The 18190-nt window shown below is 45.2% G+C and overlaps 1 protein-coding gene across 1 annotated transcript in view; it reads right to left on the minus strand.

Moving 5' to 3' along the window:
• Positions 1-18190, minus strand: part of LOC309714893 (SCO-spondin-like) — a 101163-nt gene that overhangs the window by 73262 nt on the left and 9711 nt on the right. The window contains exons 12-28 of the mRNA XM_082547621.1: positions 14306-14549; positions 14076-14217; positions 13841-13976; positions 11877-12049; positions 11291-11509; positions 11036-11201; positions 10642-10894; positions 6119-6329; positions 5633-5727; positions 5287-5543; positions 4705-4839; positions 4317-4519; positions 4108-4235; positions 2063-2172; positions 1828-1977; positions 245-338; positions 1-164 (exon numbers count right to left, since the gene is read on the minus strand). The exon at positions 1-164 is cut by the window's left edge and continues 46 nt beyond it. Coding sequence (XP_082403747.1) covers positions 1-164; positions 245-338; positions 1828-1977; positions 2063-2172; positions 4108-4235; positions 4317-4519; positions 4705-4839; positions 5287-5543; positions 5633-5727; positions 6119-6329; positions 10642-10894; positions 11036-11201; positions 11291-11509; positions 11877-12049; positions 13841-13976; positions 14076-14217; positions 14306-14549 — 2880 coding nt within the window. The remainder of the gene's footprint in view (positions 165-244; positions 339-1827; positions 1978-2062; positions 2173-4107; positions 4236-4316; positions 4520-4704; positions 4840-5286; positions 5544-5632; positions 5728-6118; positions 6330-10641; positions 10895-11035; positions 11202-11290; positions 11510-11876; positions 12050-13840; positions 13977-14075; positions 14218-14305; positions 14550-18190) is intronic.

Genomic DNA, 18190 nt, shown 5'->3' on the forward strand with positions numbered 1-18190 from the left:
GACAGATCTCATCTGAACCGTCACCACAGTCGTCTTCATTGTCACACACCCACTGGGTGGGGATGCAGCGTCCCCCAGCACAGGTAAACTCTGACTCCAGACAGGGAGGGGAGGGAGGAGGGCAAGCCACACCATCACACTTCCAAACACCCTCCTCACAGGAGCTGAACACACAAAGGCAAAAGGTTTTTATGGACAGACAAAAACAAAGAATACACATTTATAAATGTTCAGAAAGACTGACCAGTTCTGGCAGTGTTGAGTGACAGCAGCTCCAGCTGGAAACAAGGAGCCATCCCACTCACACGGACACTGGCTGGGAGCTACACAGCTGTCGCCTGTTTCATAAAAAGCATACAGACAAAGAACGTAAAGACGGCAGTGGGTCGTTGTGGGTTAGACTGAAAAAAGACATCCAAAACAGTTGCAGCTACTTAATTTTAGTGGTGCGACGCAGCTGGTTTCAAATACTCTGGTTTGGTGAAGAAGCAAAAATAGTACTCAGTGTAAGAGCAGTTTTTACACGTGTTTCTGTCAGCATGACACTGAAACAAGTCAGATCACGGCATTAATATTTCAGCAGTGATGATAAACCTGGAATATGTAAATAATCCCATTGGCTGTGCAGAAAAAGAAGCCACTGCATTTTCTAGCACCTCCTGACTGCTTGGTGTTGTAGTCCTGCGTTTTGAATAAATCCTTATTAAGTATTCGCTACTACGTTCCCATTTGATTATTTACATTCTGTATTTATTTAGTATTTTGATTCCGTAGTTATTGGTTTTGCTTATTGGTTGTCAGTTTCTTCACTTGTGATGTTGTAAGTAGTTACTAAGTGATTATAAACTCCTTCCTGCTGTGAGTCTTTTGGTATCTTATACTTTTCCGCCTCCCTCATGTTTCTTTAATCTCGTCGAGTCTTTGTCTCTGCTTTAGGCATTACCTGTTTAGGTTACTTCTAGTGCTGTCAGCATTAATCTCGTTACAATGACGTTAACGCTATAACCGCATTAACGCAGCACAGCGCTAACGAGCTAACCACGCTAACGCGTTGACGCCGTGCAGCCCCACGCACGGGGCGATCCGCGTTAACTCGCTTACCAAGATTCGCCGCGTTAATGCAGTTAGGGCTTAACGTTATTTTAACGAGATTACTTAGTTCCTGTTTTATTTTGACAGTCATTTGTGTCTTGCACCTTTTAGTCTTAGTTTTACTTTCATGTGTTGTTACCTGAATTAGTTTCAGCTGATTCCCACGTGTCTCTCTTTCTCTGGTGACCTGTCCTATTTCAAACCTCAGTGTTTGTTGGAGTGTCTGTTTTCTATACCTGTGTTCCTGTCTGTGCTTGCCTCTAGCCTGTTTATACTGCTTGTCATTCTTATGCTTTGCTCACCTTCTGTTTCCTGTGTTTTTGCCCTGAAGGAGAATATTTTGGATTTTTAACATTTGCCTTCAGCCTTTGTGTCTCTTGTTTGTCTCAGAGCCCCACGTTTGGGTCCTCTTCCTGCACCAGTCCTGAAAACTGGCACGTCAGTGAAGTTACTGCTGCTGTGCAGTGTGTGTGAATGTGCACATCACTCAGTTTCTAGTTTGTTTTTGTTCTGCATGTAGTATAAGGCTGTAAGTTCTAAACTAAAGAAGCAAATCGCCCTAGTTTAACTTCCCACACATATGCATGTTGTATTAGGCGTTCAGCACCCATTCCTCTCATTCTTCTGACATGTGGCTTCAAGTTCTGCTTTGTCACATTAAAATACCAATACAGAGTCAACTGTAATGTTCAGTTTTATACATCACAGCTATGGACAGAGCAGAGTCTGTCTCACCATGTCGGACAGTGCCTGCAGGACAGAAGCAGCCCTCCACACAGGAAACAGCATCGCAGCTGGAATGTGGACTTTGCTGAATGGTTGGACATGAACGCGAGCAAGCTGGACCACAGGGATCATAAACCAGCCCGTTGTCACACTGCAGAGCTACAGGAAGATGAAGTTAAAGTTAGAGAAAGTGTGCCCCGGACATTAGCTCAGGTATGGGCGTGTGTGCAGGATGGTAACGTACGACAGAGCTCCTGGGACCGCCAGTGGATGTAGACCCCTCGCCGGTTACACTCTTCGGCGTAGGTAGCGATGGCTGTACAGAGACACTCACAGTCTCCACCTGAGTCACAGCTAAAACACGTGACAAACAACAAAGCTACCTTTAAACTGTTACTCCAAATACACAGTTTTAGAATGACTTGGTTACATTTTTCCTTACTAACTGCTGTATAAGCAGCATGCTTCGCTGGTGGCAGTCCTGTAATCATTTTTGTAACAGCGGACAGTTTTTTTTTAAACTAAAACCCAGTGACTGAAGATTGCATTTTTCTTGGTCAAGTAAAATTTTCTTTCACCAAATGATAATTGATATCATAAACAGTCATTGTTCTTGCCTCAGTTTAATCAGATTTCAGTTTATGCTCATAAAAACAGGGATTGTTTGCTAAACTGCAAAAGGGTACGGACCGTTTTACTCAAACAAATCTGTAAAGTGAAACTAGATACTTCAGACAGCAGATAAAGCTGATGATAAAGTGCAAAATAGATTAACCCACTAACTTTGCAGCATTATAAATATGCTAGATACAACTGTATTTTCCGCACTATAAGGCACACTTAAAATCCTTTAATTTTCTCAAAAATCTGCAGTGCGCCTTATAATACTGATGCATGAATTCTGGCTGTGCTTACTGACCTCGAACCGATTTTATGTGCCTCACGGCACTCAAAAATTTGTCAAAAAATGTTTTAGTATGACTTTGGTAGCTATGAAGCCGCACCGCTTGATGGATGGTTGGAGCATTACGGCTGCCACAGTCAGGAGCCTCACGGAGTAATCTGGGTCCTAAACTCCGTCGGCTTCAGGTCCCAAAGTCAAACAATCACTGCAGCATCACTGAGAGTTACAAACTGTCTAAATTCTTTCATCTTTAATAAAATGATCAGTGTTGCTGCTTTACCAGGTGTAACAATTAAGTTTAACATCCAGGCATCCATGAAAACAGGATTTATTACATTTAACAGAGTTAGAAGTTAGCAGGAGGTTAGCTCACTAGTTTCCACCTAAGCATGATATAGCATGTTCTGACTGAGATTTCTGAAAACATTCAAGCGTACAGCTCTGCTATCACTTCCAGCATAAATGAAGACAGAAAACTAAACAGCAGTGAAGTTTGTAGGGTTACTGAAGTTGGGCTAGCTGGTATATAATGATGTGCTACGTGATTGCTAGCAACACAGCTATGTTAGCATAACATAAACACAGTGAAGCTGGAGGATGAAGGCTAACATTTTTCCACTCGATAAAAGTTAACGTGAGGGTTCCCGATGGTTAGGGACAAATGCAATCCCAAGGCAGGATGCTGTAAACGGACCAAACTTCAGTCAGGAGAACAACTGAGATAATCCATCCACAATACGAGGTTAGTCATTAATGTACTGCAACAACGTGGAAACAGAGCAGCTGCAGAGAATTCAACATTAATGAATCAATGGCAGCACGGTGGCACGGTGGTTAGCACTGTTGCCGCACAGCAAGAAGGTCCTGAGTTCAATTCCAACATCAGGCCGGGGTCTTTCTGTGTGGAGTTTGCATGTTCTCCCCGTGTTTGCGTGGGTTCCCTCCGGGTACTCCGGCTTCCTCCCACCGTCCAAAGACATGCACTTAGTGGGGATAGGTTAATTGGATAACCCAAATTGTCACTAGGTGTGAATGTGCGAATGAAAGTGAGTGCGAATGGTTGTCTGTCCCTGTATGTTGGCCCTGCGACAGACTGGCGACCTGTCCAGGGTGTACCCCGCCTCTCGCCCTATGACAGCTGGGATAGGCTCCAGCGCCCCCCGCGACCCTGAAAAAGGATAAGCGGAAGCAAATGGATGGATGGGATGGATCAATGGTAGGAAAGTGGAGGAAGCAAGAAGAATGAGTTAAGTAAAGTTTGACTTATCTGACTGTTTTGTTTCACTTAATGCTCCGTATAATCCTGTGCGCCTTATGGTCCAAAAAATACGGTATATATTTTTTTAGGTTTAATATGTCTTGCATAGATTAGCGCTGCCACTCACCCACAAGCATCAAAGACACACCAGTCATAATACTGCTGAAAGGGCACCTCAGGGTGGCACCTTGAGAAGAGTCCCTGAGTCAGCACAGCACATTTTTTCCTGGCCCATGTCACTCTGTGGGGGTTCAGCTGAAGAAGACAGTGTCAGAACTTAGTGTAAGGCAGACTAAAACCAAAAATCCCTCTGTGTGTGTGTGAATGTGAACTTACAGCGCAGGGGTCCCGGAGGTCCTGGTCTGCCACGTCAGGGCAGGATGGGCTGACCTTCCAAGAGTTTCCAAACAGCTCGGCTGTCGATTCCACAATTCCCTGCCGTGTTGTGAAGTCGTTCTCTGTGTCCCCATCAAAGTTACCACACAGGCCCCCGACCCGACCACGAAGATGGGCCGCCAAACGCACATACACACGCATACCTGGAAGAAGAAATGCAAGTTGCAAGCAGCAATTATGGGACAGAGTTTTTAAGCAAGGCACAGACACTATGGCAACTACATATACTAATGTTGTTGTAAATACTGTCACTTTAAGTATTTCAATGTTTTTCTGTGTATTTTCTGCAAAGGATCTTTTATATTTAGTTTATATGTGTGCGTCTTACCTCCATCCCACAGCAAAGTGACTCCAAGACGTGACGAGAGGGACACAAACAGGCCAACTTTTTCCAAAGTCAGGCCACTGCCACTGTAAGACTTTGGTAGGCTAACTGGCATCCCATTTACTGTCACAGCATTACCTAATGTCACAGACAGTTTAGCAATTAGACCCTCACTTTCCTCACATAGTACAATCACTTTGCCAAAAGAGAAATAGGACACATTTGTGAGTCATGTCTGATAAAAACAGCACCTAAGAACACACAAGTGATTCAAAACTTAAGTAAAAGTTAAGTTAAACTCAAGATCACAGACGAACTTGTTTGATGGGACGTTCAGGGTTTTGCCTTTGAGGGCAAGTAGCTTACCCGTGCAATGATTTACATGTTTGAGTATGAATCAGAAGGTCTCTAGTTTGAGTGTAGTAGTTGGGTATGTGGTGTAAAAACTCTGACATATCAACTATGTGGTGACCTCTTGTGAATAGGGGGCTTTTTCTAAAGCAGTATTCTGCTCTCACATGGGTTCCAAGGGGCCATGTTTGCTGGATATAAACTCTCATTTAGCAGCACCATTGAGCCCTCTACCTCTTAGAAGATGTATGACCGTGTTTCCCAGACTGAGGGTGACTGATTTTGTGCAGGTGACTCCCGTGCTTCCGCACGGCACGTTCTCCGCCGTGACGCTGAATAAGCCGCTGGTCTCCCTGGCTAACACGTACTGGCAGTCACCCAGGAAAGAGTAGCAACGACCGTCGAACGTCACATAGTGTGGGTCCCCCGTTGCCACACATACACCAGCACAGGCAGAGCGGCCACAGTGCCAGCGACGCTCATTGCACACACTGCAGGGAAAAATGATACCGTTGTAAAAAGAATACGTTTATAATTAATATATCTTAAAGAATTTTGATGCACTCAGCTCATACATTACCATGTGTTGCAGTCCTTAGTGATGGTGTCATTGCTGTAATAAAGTCGACCATTGTGGTGACATGGACATTCATCTGGCAGAACACAGCGGTCGCCCTGAAGGAAAAGAAGATGTAAAGTACGAAAATGTCGGTCATGATCAAAGACTACAGCTCTCGTTGTGTTGTTTGTCTCTAAACTCACAAAACACCATGGAATTTAATTTGGAGCTGACATTAAGGGATTCATGATTTTTTGCACGATTGACGTTGAAAATAATCCTTATCTATCTAATATTGGCCCTTAGTGAAGCTCCTCTGTTCACCAGCTGTTTGAAATAAGCCATGATAGCACCCTACAGATGTTGAATAAAAAGTAGTGTGTCCACTACAGAGGACATGCATTAATAGGCAGGGCCTCGGGAGGATATGACTGGAACAGAAATGAATGTGATCATAAACCTACAGCAACATCTGCATAAACCTGCACAAAAAAGGTTTTCACTCACTAGTAAGACAGTCCCCTGTGGACACACACAGCCAGACAGGGGCTCTCTGCAGCTTGACTGCATGACGCTTGAGCCCTGCTGTTGGCCAGGAGGGTCCAGGCTCGAGCAGGTGAGGAGGCAGGAGCGTGGGGAGTAGACCAGAGTGCCGGGGCACTGGTTCACCTCCTCACAGAGCTCTTGAGTGCAGTTAAACAATCCCTGCTCACACACACTATGGAGGGAAGAGACGAGGGAGTGGAGTTAGTATGAACATCTACTGAATGGTATTACCAAGACATTATAGGTCTATTAAAGATTATTACTGAAACGTTGTTATTAACAAGTTTGGTTTAGCAGGTGAAACAGTGAATACACTATAAAGCAGACTTCATAGTGATGACACTAAACTATCATCCATACATTTTTATTCTCCTTTAACAGCAGCTGAGGCGTGACAAGAATCACTTAATGATTCACTTGAATCAACAGCCAGTGTTTTTCATTTAACGTGCCCTGATATACTGTATGTCATTTACGATATCTGCTTAATGATTAACCAGAATTTCCCTGTTTCCTCATAGCAATTACTCAGGTCAGACTGATATCACCAGCTCAAAGGAAACAAGTCACGTACAAAACGGACTCTGTACTGACCAACATGTCCCAATATATTAGAAATCAGAGAGAAACTAATCTGAGCCGTCGGTAAGTTACTTAAACCCACAGAGTAATGCACACTGCCGTTACATGGTAAAGAAATGCAATGAAATCAACCTATCCTGTATCAGCAAGCAGGAACATAGAGTGATTTCATCAGAGCTCTTGCACCACCAAGTAGGCATCACGCTCTTATGTGCATCTATAGTTTGCAGTTGCAGTCATTTAAATACAGTGTCTTGCAAAAGTATTTGGCCCCCTTGAACTTTCCCACATTTTGTCACATTACAGCCACAAACATGAATCAGTTTTATTGGAATTCCACGTGAAAGACCAACACAAAGTGGTGCACACGTGAGAAGTGGAACGAAAATCATACATGACTGCAAACATTTTTTACAAATAAATAACTGCAAAGTGGGGTGTGCGTAATTATTCAGCCCCTTTGGTCTGAGTGCAGTCAGTTGCCCATAGACATTGCCTGATGAGTGTTAATGGCTAAATAGAGTGCACCTGTGTGTAATCTAATGTCAGTACAAATACAGCTGCTCTGTGACGGCCTCAGAGGTTGTCTAAGAGAATATTGGGAGCAACAACACCATGAAGTCCAAAGAACACAGCAGACAGGTCAGGGATAAAGTTATTGAGAAATTTAAAGCAGGCTTAGGCTACACAAAGATTTCCCAAGCCTTGAACATCCCCCGGAGCACTTTTCAAGCAATCATCCAGAAATGGAAGGAGTATGGCACAACTGTAAACCTACCAAGACAAGGCCGTCCACCTAAACTCACAGGCCGAACAAGGAGAGCGCTGATCAGAAATGCAGCCGAGAGGCCCATGGTGACTCTGGACAAGCTGCAGAGATCTACAGCTCAGGTGGGGGAATCTGTCCATAGGACAATTATTAGTCGTGCACTGCACAAAGTTGGCCTTTATGGAAGAGTGGCAAGAAGAAAGCCATTGTTAACAGAAAACCATAAGAAGGCCCGTTTGCAGTTTGCCACAAGCCATGTGGGGGACACAGCAAACATGTGGAAGAAGCTGCTCTGGTCAGATGAGACCAAAATGCAAAACGCTATGTGTGGTGGAAAACTAACACTGCACATCACTCTGAACACACCATCCCCACTGTCAGATATGGTGGTGGCAGCATCATGCTCTGGGGGTGCTTCTCTTCAGCAGGGACAGGGAAGCTGGTCAGAGTTGATGGGAAGATGGATGGAGCCAAATACAGGGCAGTCTTGGAAGAAAACCTCTTGGAGTCTGCAAAAGACTTGAGACTGGGGCGGAGCTTCACCTTCCAGCAGGACAGCGACCCTAAACATAAAGCCAGGGCACCAATGGGATGGTTTAAAACAAAACATATCCATGTGTTAGAACGGCCCAGTCAAAGTCCAGATCTAAATCCAATCAAGAATCTGTGACAAGATCTGAAAACTGCTGTTCACAAACGCTGTCCATCTAATCTGACTGAGCTGGAGCTGTTCTGCAAAGAAGAATGGGCAAAGATTTCAGTCTGTAGATGTGCAAAGCTGGTAGAGACAGACCCTAAAAGACTGGCAGCTGGAGCTGCAGCAAAAGCTGGTTCTACAAAGTATTGACTCAGGGGGCTGAATAATTACACACACCCCACTTTGCAGTTATTTATTTGTAAAACATGTTTGGAATCATGTATGATTTTCGTTCCACTTCTCACGTGTGCACCACTTTGTGTTGGTCTTTCACCTGGAATTCCAATAAAACTGATTCATGTTTGTGGCTGTAATGTGACAAAATGTGGGAAAGTTCAAGGGGGCCCAATACTTTTGCAAACCGTGTATACGACATAAAAGTTGGGCTAATGCTAACTTGTGCAGATATTCACAAGGGTACAGCTAAATTCAAATTACCCCAGTTATTACAGCCAGGCTCACAACGTCAGGAGTTTCCAAAGAGACCGACCTGTCCTCACTGATGAACAGGCACAAATCTGTAACAATGCGTCCTCGCCTACCGCACTCATAAAACGGGACTTTGTTCATGAAACCGGGTCAGTATGATACTGTAGCTCTGCAGGCGATGATGATGAAACATGCTTACTTCAACTGAGTCTTTATGACCGGTGGCGAATGATAAAAGCTGCACTCAGATAGCCATAAAAGAGAAAGGGCTGCTTTTACAATGTACTGTTAAAAAACAACAATCAGAAAAGCAATCATCTATATGAGGTCAAAGAAAAATGACACCTAAGTAACTTCATTAATTTCTGCTTTCTTCAGAAGTGTAGTATACCAGATTAATCCGAGGACATCAGGGGATACTGATGTGGTCAGTTAAGTAGCAGAGGGGCTGTTGATCAGTTTTGGGGTTATAATGAAATTAACTGCATTAGAGAAGCAACAATGAGATTCCCCAAACAGGAGGCTTTTATGGTGGAGGACAGGTAGTCCAACTCAACCAGGGTGGTACATCAATATGTGTCATTGCTGTGTCTCCCAGCACACTCTCAAGAGCTTGGAGGAGATTCAACACAAATTGCTTTTCAACAAAAATTCTCCCTTAGATAACAAAACTGTGTTGTGACTCTTTCCCCTCATTCAAGGCCGCCCGCATCGATCGAAAATTGTTGACTTTTGCTTAACCGGGTGAATGGAAACTTTCTCTCAGTTGAACATGGAACACACACAGTCACACACGTGCACTGACACAGACCTACACTCACCCCCCAGCCCCTCCAAACGCCTTCGAAGCTCATGTCTTCTATGTTGTGAGATCTGATGATTTATGTGCTGAGGTGTTTTTTTCTGTTCTCAAACTGATCTCCCTTTTGGAGCTCAGTCTGGGGGGGTCTTTCCTCATGTTGTGCATTTTCCATTGTTATACCTCTCTGACCTGTCTTTCTGTATGGTCGGAAGGGTAAGATGGCACTGGCAAGGCTGGCAGCCTTAACCCAATTTCCCTCGGGATGATCCATCCATCCATTCGCTTCCGCTTATCCTTCTCTGGGTCACGGGGGGTGCTGGAGCCTATCGTAGCTATCGTGGGGCCCAGTTTGATATTTGGCATTGTCAGTTGCCAACTAGCAGGAATGACAGGGCTACCACTGGTGCTCTGTGCTTTTCAGAGCAGGTTCACCCTGAGCACATGTGACAGATGTGAAAGAGCCTGGATAATCTGTGGAGAGCTGCCTGTAACATCATTCAGCATGAACAGATTGGTGGTGGGTCAGTGATGGTTTGGGGAACACATGCAGACCTCTACAGGCTAGGCAGCGTTTAAGTATCAGGATGAGCTTCTTGGACCCACTGTCAGACCCTGCGCTGGTGCAGGCAGTCCTGGGTGTCTCCTGCTGCACGGCAATGCCCGGCCTCATATGGTGAGAGTATGCAGGCTGTTCCTGGAGGATAAAGGAATTTACACCACTGACTGGCCCTGACCTCACTTGACCTAAATGCAACAGAACATCTGTGGGACATTGTGTTTGACCTCAGTGTACCTCAGAATGTCCAGCAGCTCAGTGATGCCCTGCTCCTGATCAGGGAGGAGATCCCCCGGACACCATCCACCACAATGGGGGCAATACAAACTACTGAGTACCACTGCATCTTTTATTCACTTTGAATTTTGGGTGTCTTTGAATTTAGCCATCTGCAGGTTGGTAGTCTTCATTTCCATTAAATGATGTTTCGTCCTCTGGTTCCTGACCAGTCCATACCAGTATTGATATCCAGTATGATTTTTTTCCCCACTGAGCTCTGATGCATTTACGAAGTGTTTTTTTGTGTACATCTGCATCTGTACCGTGGATTTAATATTTCATAAAAGATTTAAAAATTCTCAATCTAAACGTATTTCATGATCAAAGTGTGTAGCGGCAGAAAGGTGAGACAAACTCCTTGACTACATACCAGGTGTTGCAGTTATTTTGAACCATGGCCCCAGGTGAATACATCACTGCTCCTTGCATGCATGGGCACAAAGAGATGGGAACACACTGACCCTGCTGGTCCTGCACAAGCCCTGGTGGGCACTGGCAGCCTGGAACACACAAGCTTTGACTGCGACTGTCATCACAGCTCCAGCTGTGTCTCAAATCTGAGCATGAGTTCCCACAAGTGCGACCGCACTCCTGGTACACCTGACCCCCTGAACACTGCATTGCTGGGGAGAAAGGAAGAGATAGCGTAGCAGAGCATTGGTTTTAGCACACTGTATCAGAAAAAACATTCTTTTGGTCTCTAAATAGTAATAACTTTTCCCTCAAAGCCTCAAAACAACACAAACAACGGTCCTCCAGCTTACTGCAGAAGGTGCGGTTGCGCCACTGGACCACAACACCTTCCTGAGCACAGTGTCGGGCATAGGCAGTGAGGACGGTGCAGTGACAGGATCCCTGCGGCACACAGCTGCAAACCTCTGACAGACAGAGACGGAAATATGGCTCCCTCTCCACCACGTCGTGACACAACTGTAGAATCAGAGATGGAGGTGCAAGTGTGAATAAAAGCGAAGGCAACAAACTCGTGAGAGATGACCAGAAGTACCCATCACACTGACCTGAAAGATGGGGCTGTGGAGGACAGCACACACAGTTTCTGCATACTGCCGCCTCTGGGTGTACGTGGAGCAGGCCTCTGGTGCAGCTCCTCCAGGCAGGGTGCAGAGCGCTGTTGTGAATTTCGCCACAAAGGATGTCACGCTGTTCTCCACATCTCCTTCTGGGGTGGTAAAGTCGTCACGCTGGTTCCAGGTCAGTGTTCCACACAGGCCGCGCACCTTGTCATATATACCCATGTCCAACAGAGAAGGATTGATCCCATGTTATGGAATTGCTTGAACATTGTGTTTTATGGTAATTTTACAGTTTAGTGCCTACCACCTGGCCCTAGCGCGCTTCTCTTTGAGATTCCACATAATAGAACGTGTCTTATTTCTTTGCAGATCGCAGGTTGGCTCTGTGACAACATTATGGTTGGGGCATTTCTATATAACACCCACTTAAATGATGTTATAACTTGAGGGTGACATCTGTACAGCTAATTTGCTAATCTGCAGAAGCTACCTTGGGTCACTAAACTGGACCTCTGAACCATGTTACAGTTGGACAGTATATTGAAAGCACTAGGAGTAGTTTGAAGATCACCTTGTTTCCAAAGCCAGGCTGCAAGGTGATGAACGCCAGGGGTCCATCTAGGTACCACAGAATCTGGGCTCCAAACATCTGGATGAGCAGAAATGAGGAGGAGGCCTTAAGCACAGCTAGATCCCCTGTTACCAAGGGCACCGCTTCCTTCTGGCCATTCAGTGTCACTGAACCTGAAGGTAACAATATCAGCTGTAACCAATCAGAATGCAATCAGCACATTCAATCTAAAAGTCCAAGACGCTCTACAGTGTCTACTATAAAAACCTGTTTGTGCTTTGATTGCACAAAAATGCTGCACTATGACGCAATCTGCAGCCTGCAAGGTTGTAAAAAGAAGTCCTTGCAAAAGAACCAAAAACTGCAGTTCCTCAAATAGCCACAATCTTGCACCTTTGCCCCAGGTGAATGCGTTTGCAACAACTACATAAAACTATGTTATTATTTTTTGTAAATAACTGACTTATTGATAATGGCACCGGTTCTGACATAAACGGTAGTAACCAGACCGAAAAGCAGCGCACATTTTGGTGCTTTATTTTGGTGCTTTTTTGTCCTGAGATGTGATACACTTTGGATTCTAGCCAATCATTTTACCTTTCCTAAGGATAGTAGGCGGACCCAGGTACGTACGTTCTTTTAGAGCAGAGCTACGAAGAAGAAGAAGCTTTGAGCCAGGAGGGAGGGGGTGAGTGATTCCTTGAGTGATTCGCTTAGGCTACGATTCAGCACAGGAAGGGAGGGGGTGAGCAGCTCAAATGTGCTGTTAGCATGTTAGCAGAGCGATGCTACTGTGAACCGAGGAGCTATTGTCTTGATGTGAGCTTCTACTCAGGGTTTTTTCTTCCAGTTCAGTGCAGAAATGTTTTCGTTAAGAAACTGGCTGTTGTTTTTTTTCACACAGTTTTAATTATAAGCTAGATATATTTCTACTAATGAAATTAGTTTGCTAACAGCAACAGGGATGAGTCAGTGAGTCAGTTGGGCTTGTGAGTCATTAAAGTGATTCTTATTGAATGATTCGTTCATGATTCGCGCATCACTACAAAGGAGGTAACATCTCGAATCTGATGAAACACCTTTTTTTAAAAGCAGAGAAATGCACTGTATTTGATAGCTTGCTATCAAAGACCGAGCACATCTACTGCGGGTGTGGTGCCTGTTATCGTAGCCGGAGTTAGCAACATCCCCCAAAAACACGAAGAGGAGAGTCCTGGCCCCTAGCCCTGCCAGTGTAGCAGAAATGATGAGGATGATGATGCAGCAGCAGCCGTTCTTCTCTGCGTGAGAAGCTTAATGTTGTTCGTGTGTAATTTACGTTGAGTAGGCTAACCACGTGATTACATTAATGCATGTAAGGTGAACTAGCAAACATCATCATAGCTACATGCGGCTGTCTTCTTGTTTGATGGCAGATACTCCCTTCACCCTGACTAAAAAGGCTAAAATGGCCAAAGAAAAAGTGGAAAACAGCTAAACATGAGAGGTTTTTGGACAAAGTTTGTGTTTTTTCCATTGTTTAAGCACTGCTTCCAGCCAAGAGTGATACCATATATGCCCCATAGCTGCAGAAAAGGCTAACATTGTTATCTTTTTACAAAAAAACAGATGAACATGAGAGGTTTTTGGACAAAGTTGGTGTTCTCCATTCTTTAAGCACCGGTTCGAGCACCGTTTAAGCACCGGCACCATTTCAAAAGTACCGTTTTGGCACCGGTTTTGGATAAAACCTAAACGATACCCATCCCTAGACATCGATGGGTATATAGTTAAAGTTATCAAACTGGACACAAGCTTGTTTGTGATTTTGGTGTTGTTTTTGTATACAGTCGATGGTCTAAAGCAGCATTAATTGCTGGGTAAAGCTGTGTTGTGAGCCTAAAGAGAACAGTAAGAGAAACAAACTACTAGACACATCTAGATTTGATTTCCTGTGATCTATCAAGCAAACCTTCATACCATACCGGTGTCTGTGATGGTGACTGTGGTCCGGAGAGCTGTTACTGACATCTCCTTTAGACACCCCCCTCCTCCTTCCCCTCCCCCTGCCATACATTCTCCACAGCGTACACTCACAACTACCTTCCTGTCAACAAAGTCCTGAAAACACACAGAGAATAAGAACAAAGTAACAATGCACAAATCTGCCTCATAGTGTAAGCAAATGTGTTTGATTGCATTTCTCTACACATGGCTCACCTCCACAGCAAGGAAGGAGCAGTCGCTTCCCTGCAGTGAGTACCTCTTTTTGTCAAAAGTGGTCACCTGTAAACCGCCCATCAGGGCGCACTCTGCCGCACACTTCTCCCCAGTACACTGCCACTGACCCGAGCTACACACACTGTCAAGGTAAAGGCAAAAAAAGTTGCACATAAATGGGGAAAATGGGTAAACGATGAAGAGTTGACAGGAAAAGACTCCCTCCTCACCAGGTGTTGCATCTCTGTTGTATTTTGTCCCCTGACTGGTATGTGCGTCTGCGATGAAAGCAAGGACAATCATCTCTTTTCAGACACCTTCCCTGGTGAAAATAGAGGCCTGGAGGGCACTCGCATCCTCCAACACACTCGTCCCTGCACTGGCCCATGGCTGCGGGGGGCTGTGGAGAAGTACAACTGGGAGGACAGGATGATATGCAGTCTGAAAACACCTGACCTCTGGGACAGACACGGTCTGAAAGGACAGATAAAAGAGAGAAAGCAGCATTATTATAGCGTGATTCTCATCAGGACAATATTGACAATCTGACAGGCTGTGTTACAGATTATATCAACTTCTGTGTGGACACTGTGGATCCCAAAAAAACATTTTGTGCTTCTCCAACAATAAGCCCTGGGTTACCAAAGACATCAAAGAAACCCTGAACAAGAAGAAAAGAGCTTTCAGAAACAGTGACAGAGATCAGCTGAAACTGGTGCAGAAGGAGCTGAAAGCCAAGATTGCAGAGGGTAAAGAGTCCTACAGAAGGAGGCTGGAAAGCAAACTGCAGGACAACAGCACCAGGGAGGTGTGGAATGGAATGGGGGCCATCACTGGCCTGAGACAAAAGAGAGGTGTTGGGATGGATGGAGACGTCGAAAGTGCAGATGTCATCCAGGGAAGGACGGACGTTGTTTTTGCTGTGCTGTATTTTAATGTGAAGTGTACATATTTATTTTTTATATTGCATGCATTGGTTATATTTTTGTGCAGTGTTTTATTTAGTTTGCATGTTTTAGTTGCCGGCAAATTGTCCTGGAGAGACTCCGCCCTTTCTCCCGTTTTTACTAATTGGACACACCTGAGAGGAAAGGAAAGGTAATTTACAGAGTGCTCAACGACACATAAAAGGGTTGTAGCCGGTGTTCACAAGGGACACGGACAGGGAATGCGAGAAGAATGCGAGCAACACAGACAGAGGAAGAGACATGATCGGAGGGGAGATGATCAGAAAGAGAGAGACGATGAGAGGAAGACAATCAGCGACTGGAGAGGAGCAGATGTCCAGCGACTGAGGAGAAAGAGATTACCAGCGCTTGGGGAGCAAAAGATGACCAGCGGCTGGGGAGGAAAAGATGACCAGCGACTGGGGACGAGACAGTGGCAGTCGGACGGCAATAACGATAAGAGCCAGCTTGTGTACTGCGAGAGAACAGGAGCAGTGAGACAGCGGTACCGATTCCAGTTTAAGGAAGCGGCGGGCGGAGTTGAGAGCTCTGCCCACCCGGGTAAGTCTTTGACTTATCCTTTTTATAAAGTAAACTGTCAAAGGAATAGTGACTGCCGCTCCCTCCCTTCCTTCAGTGCACCGGGACGTGGAATGCGGGGAGGAAGGCGAGGACTCCGCTGGGTTTCCCTCTTTGACTACTACGCTGGACCTCTTAGTTTTCTGTGACTTTTAGGCCGTGGTGGATCCCACTGGACTTTTAATGTTGTGTGTTATTGATTTTTATTGTGTCTTCCCTTGGCCAAGGTTGTTTTAATTCATTTTACCTTTTTAACTATTTAAATATAATAAATTATATTTTTAATTCTACAGTTTTTGTATCGTGTGCTTTTCCCTCGGCGGCTCCACTGCTCTGCCCGCTTTGAGGAAGGTTTCCTTCCTTTTAAAAAACACAAACCATCTTGGAAACATAATCAGCCTTTCCGCTCCGTTACACAAACAACCTAAATCTGCACTTCAATAGGTTTGACTGCCCTGCGGCTCCTGTCTCCACACCCAGCTCTTCCCATCTTCTCCTTTCTCCTCCCCCCTCTCCTGCCCCCTCAGACCGTCTCACCCTGTCCCTCTCAGCAGATGACATCAAAAGAGAATTGGGCAGACTCCACTCCAGCAAAGCTGCTGGCCCTGACGGTGTCAGTCCCAGGGCCCTCAGGTGCTGTGCTTCCCAGCTGTCTGGAGTTCTACAACAGATCTTCAACATGAGTCTGGAAATGCAGAGAGTCCCATCACTCTGGAAGACATCCTGCCTGGTTCCTGACCCTAAAAAGATCAACCCGTTGACCCTCGGTGACTACAGGCCAGTGGCTCTGACTTCACATGTCATGAAGACGCTAGAGAGACTCATCCTGATGCGTCTGCTCGTGGAGCCCTGGCTGGACCCCCTGCAGTTTGCCTATCAACCTCGTATCGGCGTGGAGGATGCCATCATCTACCTGCTGGACCAGGCTTATTCTCATCTGGACATTGTTGGGAGCACTGGGACGGTCATGTTCTTTGACTTCTCCAGTGCTTTTAACATGATCAGACCATCACTGCTGGGGAATAAGCTCACAGAAATGCAGGTGGACGCCCCACTGGTAGCTTGGATTATGGACTATTTAACAAGTCGACCACAGCATGTCCGACTGAAGAGCTGCCGCTCATTGTGGGCTGTATCAGGGATGGACAGGAGGAGGAGTACAGGAGTGTGGTGGACAGCTTTCTCGAGTGGTGTGAGCTTAACCACCTACAACTTAACATCACAAAGACAAAAGAACTGATCATGGACTTTAGGAAGCAGGCTCCTCCTCCTAACCCTGTCACCATCAGAGGGGCTGATGTGGAGATCGTTGAGGACTACCGGTACCTGGGGGTACACTTGGACTGTAAACTGGACTGGACCAAGAACACCAATGCTATCTTCAAAAAAGGGCAGAGTCGGCTTTTCCTACTGAGGTGACTCAGGTCCTTCAATGTTGGTAGGAAAATGCTGACCATGTTTATCACTCGGTGGTGGAGAGCGCTTTGTTCTTTGCAGCTGTGTGCTGGGGCAGTGGGGTGAAGACAGCCGATGCCAACAGGCTGAACAAACTGATTAAAAAGGCTGGTTCTGTCCTGGGTGTCAGACTTGAGAACCTGGAGGAGGTGTCTGAGAGGAGAATGCTAAGAAAGCTTGTTTCTATCATGAATAACCCCATGCACGCCCCCATGATGGACCATCGGAGCACACGCAGCAAAAGACTCATTGCCCCGAAATGCAGAACTGACCGCCACAGGAAATCCTTTGTGCTGGTGGCAATAAGACTGTATAACTCTTCCTTACTCTGTAGGTGATTTTCCTGAGACTAATACCAATGTTATTCTGTTCCCTTTCAGACCGTGCGATATTACCCAACAGTACCTTATTGAATATGTGTTTCATCCCCCCATCATACGCTGCTACTCCCTTTATTCTATTGCACAATACTATGTCACTTTCTAGAATCTCCTGCACTGATAGTTAAGTTATTTACTCTCCAGGATCCAGACATATATATTCGTTAGAGTTATTTGATACTATGTCTTGCACTATCCTACTACTGTATATTACTGTACACTACTATTATTATTATATATATTTTATATCTTATTCATCTGTTCCTCTGACTCTCCTGCTGCTTTGAGCAAAAGAATTTCCCTCGGGAAAAATAAAGTTATTCTTATTCTTATTAAAGAAGAGAGGTTCCCTAACCCTAACCTAGCCAGAGATATTCAACTCAATTCAATTTTATTCATGCAGCAGTGACAGTGGGAAGGAAAAACTCCCTTTTAACAGGAAGTAACCTGCACCAGACCCAGGCTCAGGGAGGGGCGTAGCCATCTGCTGCGACCGGTTGCTGTGAGAGAAGATATGGTTGCTTACAGTTTATAATAATGTGCTGTGAGTCAGCACTGCTTTGGAACTCAGAGAGAGTCCTACGTATAGATACTGTTAGTGAGTTCAAAATAAAGTTAGAACCTACAGACAGTATATACCATGACACTACATTACCATATTCAACTGCAATATAGAGACATGAGGCTCCTTACAACCAAGAATGCTGAAACAGAGGCTTCAAAATGTGAGTCAAACCAATGAGTGACATCATGT

This window comes from Aulonocara stuartgranti (genome assembly GCF_965226115.1).
Source record: "Aulonocara stuartgranti genome assembly, chromosome: 9".
Classification (NCBI taxonomy): Eukaryota; Metazoa; Chordata; class Actinopteri; order Cichliformes; family Cichlidae; genus Aulonocara; species Aulonocara stuartgranti.